Genomic DNA, 7,842 nt, shown 5'->3' with positions numbered 1-7,842 from the left:
ATAGGCTAACACTTAAAGCTGTACAATTGTTCATTTTATTTACGCTTAATTAGTTGTGTTTACACTTAAGTGACACTTTTGTGTGTGACACCAGAACACCGATTAGCACAAGTTCCGTCATAATGTGGAACAAAAACACATGAAATGCAGCTTTTTCATCTAACTGTAGACGGTTACGAACTGCCACAAACAATTTAACAACGAAATAAAAACGAATAAACAAGTTCAACACGAACAAGGGGGAATTTCCCGAGGAGTAAACGTTTTGGGAGGAACATTCGAGCGGTTGAAGATATGCTTTCCGTCCGGAAGACATTTTGTGTAACACCGCAGCACGGAGCCCGTTCCTATCTGCTCCCTCCGCCCTGCATAGGCACACTACACCGCGTAGATAGCAACAAAGCCTGCTTAGTGCACTATATGAAGCGTACACTGGGTGATTGGGGATTTGTCCCGCTTGTGAGCGACAGTGATGTGGGCTTACGTTTAATTCATCTCTAGAATAAAAATAAAATCTAAATCAAAATGGACGATCAGGGCTGCCCGAGATGCAAGACGACAAAATACAGAAACCCGTCTTTAAAGCTGATGGTGAATGTGTGCGGACACACACTGTGAGTAGAAAGCTAGCTTTGATTACCTTGTTCACAACTAGATAAATAATGCAATGTGCCGTAGAACAAGTTCGATCCTGATCATTTCTATATGTGAATATATTTACATACATTTATATACACACAGACCCCTGCAGCAGTGTCGTAATAATAATAATAATAATAATAATAATAATAATATCTGCTCAGTGGTGGACAGGGCAGAGGGGTGCCAATATTTTTTTGCAGACCTACAGATGGACTACAGTGAGTAATTATACACCTGTCGTCTAGAGAGAGCTGTGTGGAGGTGAAGGTGATAAAAATATCCAATGATTGTGATTTGTTTATTAATCTGAACGCTGGTTTTGAAATCTAAATTTATTTATGACACTTAAGGAGATCATTTCTTCAGTGACAGTTTCAGGGGTTTTTATGGGACTTCCTTCCTCTGAGATGAACGCGCACGAAACGCTCGTTTTCAAACGTGGGCGAAATTAGGACAGGTGTAAAGGTGTGATGTGATTCAGGACGTTTTGTCCTTTGCGTCCTTGTCGTTTGAGAGGAGGAGAGTGTGTTCTGCTGAATGAGACGAGCGTGCAGGAGTGCTGACTGTGGGAGGATCTCCACACACACACACACACACACACACACACACACTCACACACACGCACACACATACCATAACCTCTGAAATGATTGGAACAGCAAGGTCAGTTCTTTTGTTGGCGCTGTACACTGAAGACGTTTGAGTTTGAGATAAAAGATGAATACGAGACGCTTTTGTTTCCTCATATTTACATCTATGATCCATTTTTCTGTTGATCAAAATGATTGAAACATGTGACTGTTGCCCAGGTGTGCCCTGTTAAATCGATTGTTTAAACAAGAAATAGCGCTGAATGTCTAGTCTTGGTTTGAGCTCTAGGTTTCGCCTGCATTCGTTGTTAAAAAGGATAAACCAACATGAAGGTCAGAGAGCTGTCTATGGGAGAAAAGCGAGCTGTTTTGAAGGTGAGAAAAGAGCCACTGTACAAACACCGGGTATAGCCAATACAACAATTTGGAATGTCCTGAAAAAGAATGAAACCGCTGCTGGACGGAGGAACAGACACCAAACAGGTCGGTCAAGGAAAACTACAGCTGATGACAGAAACATTGTGAGAGCTGTGAAGAAAAACACAAAAACAACAGTCAGTGACATCATCAACATCCTCCACAGGACAGGGTGAAGGTGTCGCAATCCACCGTTCGAAGACCTCGAAAGCAGAAATATAGAGACCGTACCACACGATATAAACCCCTCATCAGCAGTAAGAGTCAGAAATCCAGACTGGGATTCACAGAAAGAAATACAGAGACGATCCCCAAACGTTCTGGAACAAGATGAACCTCTACCAAAGTGATGGAAAGACCAAAGTGTGGAGAAAGAACAGATCTGCTCACGATCCAGAACATACGAGCTGATCTGTGGAACATGGTGGAGGTAGTGTTATGGCTTGGGCTTGCACGGCTGCTTCTGGAACATTCTCACTGATCTTTACTGATGATGAACTCATGATGGAGCAGCAGAATGAATTCAGAAGTTTACAGGAACGTTCTGTCTGATAATTTACAGAGAAATGAATCAGGAGGAACTTCATCATGCAGTAAGGCAACGATCCAAAACACACTTCCACCGCAACACAGGACTTCATCAGGGGGAAAGTGGAAGGTTTTAGACTGGACACGTCCATCACCAGACCTTCACCCAACTGATCATCTCACCTCCTGAAGAGGAGACTGAAGGGAGAAACCCCCCGAAACACACAACTACTGAAAGAAGCTGCAGGAGAAACCTGGAGAAGCTTCACAGCAGAAGAAACAGCAGTGTGGTGTCAGTGAGGCGCAGCAGTGATGCAGTTACTGCGAGTAAACAGGAATGCAACGGAATATTAAGTCTTCTTTACTAGTGTTGTAAGACTCTGTTCCTATACTTTTGCTCACCTAAAGATTGGGGGGTCTTCCACCAAAAGCTGCCGTGTTCTAAGATGTTGAACACGTCTAGATGTAGATATCAGGGACTGGAAGCTGAAATCCTGGTTTAGTAGAGAGAACTCTCCCTGCTGTTCCAGTACTGTCAGACGAGACGGGGCTGTCAGTTTCTTAAACCTCGTGGGCTTCAACGTATAAGGTGTAGGGGGAGAGGGGGGGGGGAGAGGAGGAGGGGGGGAGGGGGGGGGGGGTCTGATTCAGGACACAGACGGTTTTGTCCCCTGCGTCCTCCTCGTCCTCTTTGTCCTGAGAAAAGGACGGAGAGTTTTTTCTGCTGAATGAGAGGAGCGTTCAGGTGTGCTGACTGAGACACACACACACACACACACACACACACACACACACACACACACACACACACACACACGGGGCATTTGTTATTACTGTGTGTCGACGTGTGGGTGGATACAAGCCAGCTCTCGCTCTCTTTCTCCACACACGCACACGCACACACACACGCACACACACACGCACACACACACGCACACACACACGCACACGCACACACACACGCACACACACACGCACACACACACACACACGCACACACACACACACACACACGCACACACACAATCTTGCAGAATAAATAATTAAATAAATGTCCCTCACATCTCACTACACGCACTGCATTACTTTCCAGAAAACCTGTTAAATATACACCATCACCTGTGTAAACGTGTGTGTGTGTGTGTGTGTGTGTGTGTGTGTGTGTGTGTGTGAGAGAGAGAGAGACAGAGAGAGAGAGAGAGAGAGAGAGACAAAGTTTGATGGAGTGAGTTGTATTTGCTGAGTAAGACCACAGTAACCTCTCAATGCATCATCCTGACACACACACACACACACACACACACACACACACACACACACACACACACACACACACACACACACACAGGAAGAAATGAGAGAGATTCTAAAGTAATATTTATATTATACATGACGGATGTTACATTTACTGTCTGATGCACTGTGTGTTAAACAACCCGTGTGTGTGTGTGTGTGTGTGTGTGTGTGTGTGTGTGTGTGTGTAGTTGTGAGAACTGTGTGGAGATGTTGTTTGTGCGAGGTTCAGGTAACTGCGTTCAGTGTGACACTCCGCTCAGGAAGAGTAACTTCCGCCTGCAGCTCTTCGAAGATCCTGCTGTGGATAAAGAGGTGGAGATCCGAAAGAAAGTGCTCAAAATGTGAGTGTGTGTGTGTGTGTGTGTGTGTGTGTGTGTGTGTGAGAGAGAGAGAGAGAGAGAGAGAGAGAGAGAGAGAGAGTATAATAAAGAGAGACAGAGTAAAGAGAGAGTGACGAGAGAGTGAGTGATGTGTGTGTGTGTGTGTGTGTGTGAGAGAGAGAGAGAGAGAGAGAGAGAGAGAGAGATAGTAAAAAGAGAAAATAACGAGCGAGAGAGGGAGTAAAGAGAGAGAGTAAAGAGAGAGAATAACGAGTGAGTAAAGAGAGAGAGTGAACGAGAGAGTAGAGAGAGTAAAGAGAGAGAGTAAACAGAGAGTAAAGAAGAGAGAGAGAATAACGAGAGAGTAGAGAGAGTAACGAGAGAGAATAACGAGAGAGAGAGGGAGAGAGAGAATAACGAGAGAGAGAGGGAGAGAGAGAATAACGAGAGTAGAGAGAGAGGGTGAGAGGGAGAGAGAGAATAACGAGAGAGAGAGGGAGAGAGAGAATAACGAGAGAGAGAGGGAGAGAGGGTGAGAGGGAGAGAGAGAATAACGAGAGTAGAGAGAGTAACGAGAGAGAATAACGAGAGAGAGAGGGAGAGAGAGAATAACGAGAGAGAGAGGGAGAGAGAGTGAGAGGGAGAGAGAGAATAACGAGAGAGAGAGGGAGAGAGGGTGAGGGAACGAGTGTTTATAGCTGCTATAACGTAAGCGAGAACTTGTTTCTTGGACATTAAATAGATTTTTTTATAGATTTATTTATAAGGACACTGACACGTGGAGGAATTTGTGAAAACGGAACATTTTAACATCTCTCTCTCTCTCTCTCTCTCTCTCACTCACACTCACACACACACAGATATAACAAGCGTGACCTGGACTTCCCCAGTCTGAGCGAGTATAACGACTACCTGGAGCAGGTGGAGGAAATCGGTGAGAGGAGGAGATCATTTCATTCACCCCCTTGTGTTTGATGAAATGATGAGTTATGATGTCATTACGTGAGTTATGATGTCATAACGAGGTCAGGATGGTGGGTGTGTAGAGTAGTGATGTCGTGTGTTCCTCAATGTGTGTGTCCAGTGTTTAACCTGACCAATAACCTGGACGTGGAGAACACCAAGCAGATGATGGAGCAGTACCAGAGAGACAACAGGGACATCATCCAGAGAAACAAGGCCAAACTGGTGCGCGCGCGCGTGTGTGTGTGTGTGTGTGTTTAAGTGTTAAAGACTCCCGACCTTCAGATTGAGGGTGATTTATACGTGCTGTTTGTCACCCCAGACGAGGGAACAGGAGGAGCTGGAGGAGATCTTGCTAATGGAGCAGCAGGATCTGGAGATGAAGAGACTGGAGAACCTGCAGGAGGAACAGAGGCACTTACACACCAAGAGGAAAAACAAACAGGCCCTGCTCGATGAGCTGGTACACACACACACACACACACACACACACACACACACACACACACACATTTCTGCCTCAAACTTCCGCAGTGATGTCACACACACTCACTGACTCACTGATGACTTACTGTCATCTCCTGAGGCCACGCCTCCTCATGCCCCGCCTCTCGGTATAGTAAGGCGGTAATGTGTGATTACAGACGATTATGAACCGCTTTATTGTCTGAGCTTCACACCAACACTCGGCTTTGGATTTATGGAGAAACGACTGAGGATGAGATATTGAGATATTAATTGTAATTCTGTGTGTGTGTGTGTGTGTGTGTGTGTGTGTGTGTGTGTGTGTAGGAGAGCTCCCATTTGCCCGCTTCCCTCCTCTTGGCTCAGCATAAAGAGCGAGCGGCTCAGCTGGGGAGTCAGATCGAGAAACAAAAACAAAACGTCAAACCTGCCACCATCTTCTCTACAGGCATACTGATGGTGAGTGTATATACACACACACACACACACACACACACCGACCTTCCTGGATTGTAGCTATTAATTGGATAAACTTATACAACACCGTGAAAAAACCCCTCAAAAGATCACGACATTTCACGATTATGAGGTCATGTACGTTAATGTTCGAGTTGAATCCGTTCCGCTGTACCGTCTGGTCAGAATGCTCTAGAACGGCGGTTCTCCATCAGTGGAGTCCTGTCCGGGCCTAAAGGCATTTTATTAAAGACCTCATAACCAACAAATCAAAACCAACCCCCGAAAGCCTCTCTGTGCAACAGTGTGAAACTTTGTGCTCTCTCCTTTTGTTTCCTCCAATCACGAAGCCTGAGAATCCGTTTCTATGACGATAAACGTAGCTGAGACAGACAGGCTGTTAATTTGAAAGCTTGTGCTAGACAAAAGACGTTTATCTAGTCAGAAACTGAAGCGGCGTGTTTAAAAAGGCTCGGTGTGAGAGAGAGAAGAAGAAGATGACGATGAAGAGGAGTGGACTTTACGATACGCGGTTGTTCTCCGTGCGAGAACCGCAAAGCCGGTGTGCTTCATTTGTAATGAAAGCGTGGCCAGTGTGGAGCGTGATAACATCAGGCGCCACTCTGGTACCGAGCCTGCAAATCTCAAACCAAACCTCCCACAGAACACGGCGGTAAGAGCCACAAACGTAAAGCAGGTCAGATCATCGGGTCATCGGGTCATCAGATCATCAGGCCATCGGGTCATCGGGTCATCGGATCATCGGGTCATCAGGCCATCAGATCATCAGATCATCAGGCCATCAGATCATCAGATCATCGGGTCATCGGGTCATCAGGTCATCGGATCATCGGGTCATCAGATCATCAGATCATCAGGCCATCAGATCATCAGATCATCAGATCATCAGATCATCAGATCATCGGGTCATCGGGTCATCAGGTCATCGGATCATCGGGTCATCAGATCATCAGATCATCAGGCCATCAGATCATCAGATCATCAGGCCATCAGATCATCAGGCCATCAGATCATCAGATCATCGGGTCATCAGATCATCAGATCTTCGGGTCATCAGGTCATCAGATCATCGGGTCATCAGGCCATCAGATCATCAGATCTTCGGGTCATCGGGTCATCAGATCATCAGATCATCAGATCATCGGGTCATCAGATCATCAGATCATCAGGTCATCAGATCATCAGATCTCCGGGTCATCGGGTCATCAGATCAGGCTACGGACGGAAGGTGAATAAAACAATGACGCAGCCAGAGCGAGCAACAGAGGCTTCACACAGACGTCGTGGGTCCTGTCGAACACAGCGGAACTGTACTAACACGGCGAGCGTGTGCGTGCAGACGTACTGGACGGAGAATGAGAAGATGAGTCACTACGTCTGTACTGTTCTTCTTCTGCTGAAGGATGTAGCATCAGTCCGAGCAACCGTCGAGGAGCGTGAGGATGCTGACGCGACAAATATACAAGCTACAGAACCGTTACATTTCGTTCCTTCCCTGCTAATCGTAACGTCTTTAACATGAACGACGCTGGAATCCGCCTAAAGTTGCACTTGTGCATAATTCTGCTGTTTCATTTGAATATTTTCTCATTTTTATGGAGTTTGATTCTTCCTCAGTATCGTGTTTAAATCCGGACCCGAGTGGTGTTGAAGTTAAAAGCGCTCAGAGCGGTGCTGCTAACGGAGAGGATCTCGACCAAATGACGGTCTCGTAAAATCGGTTTTAAATTCTAGAATATCTGCTTTAACTCCAGATCTTAATCTCTGAGGAAATGTTAACGTTCTGCCAGGACTTTCTGTAGAACGTGACTGGAGTACGACCGTAAGATTGTGACTTAAAACTTTTACAACGTTTATACTTCAGTTAAAGCGAACCATAACCGCAGTAAAGTCAGGACCCGGGTTATATTCATGCAGGAAGTTGTAATAATTAGCAGGAAGTTAGTAGGAGGCTTTCAGACTTTTAGTTTAGAAATTTAATGACGTTTGATTCGTAATTAAAGATCTTCAAACCAAGTTTCAGTGTTCTACATACTTCATGTTTTAAGGACGGGTCCATTAGAACCTCGAGGTGGAATGTTCTAGAATCTGAAGGTTTTAGTCGGAATCTTTTCAAAGTTAAAAGCGTAATGATGACGTTAATC

At 45.5% G+C, this 7,842-nt stretch overlaps 1 protein-coding gene across 2 annotated transcripts in view; it reads left to right on the top strand.

Moving 5' to 3' along the window:
* Window positions 1-427: 427 nt before the first annotated feature.
* mnat1 (MNAT1 component of CDK activating kinase) overlaps window positions 428-7,842 on the top strand; it is a 14,215-nt gene continuing 6,800 nt past the window's right edge. Inside the window, exons 1-6 of one of the 2 annotated variants that reach the window (XM_053678826.1) lie at window positions 428-614; window positions 3,662-3,814; window positions 4,654-4,727; window positions 4,878-4,981; window positions 5,079-5,219; window positions 5,549-5,680. In XM_053678826.1, coding sequence (XP_053534801.1) covers window positions 526-614; window positions 3,662-3,814; window positions 4,654-4,727; window positions 4,878-4,981; window positions 5,079-5,219; window positions 5,549-5,680 — 693 coding nt within the window. In that variant the 5' untranslated portion in view covers window positions 428-525. 2 annotated transcript variants of the gene reach the window in all.

Source organism: Ictalurus punctatus, chromosome 3 (assembly GCF_001660625.3).
Source record: "Ictalurus punctatus breed USDA103 chromosome 3, Coco_2.0, whole genome shotgun sequence".
Classification (NCBI taxonomy): Eukaryota; Metazoa; Chordata; class Actinopteri; order Siluriformes; family Ictaluridae; genus Ictalurus; species Ictalurus punctatus.
This window is presented reverse-complemented; position numbering and strand designations above follow the sequence as displayed.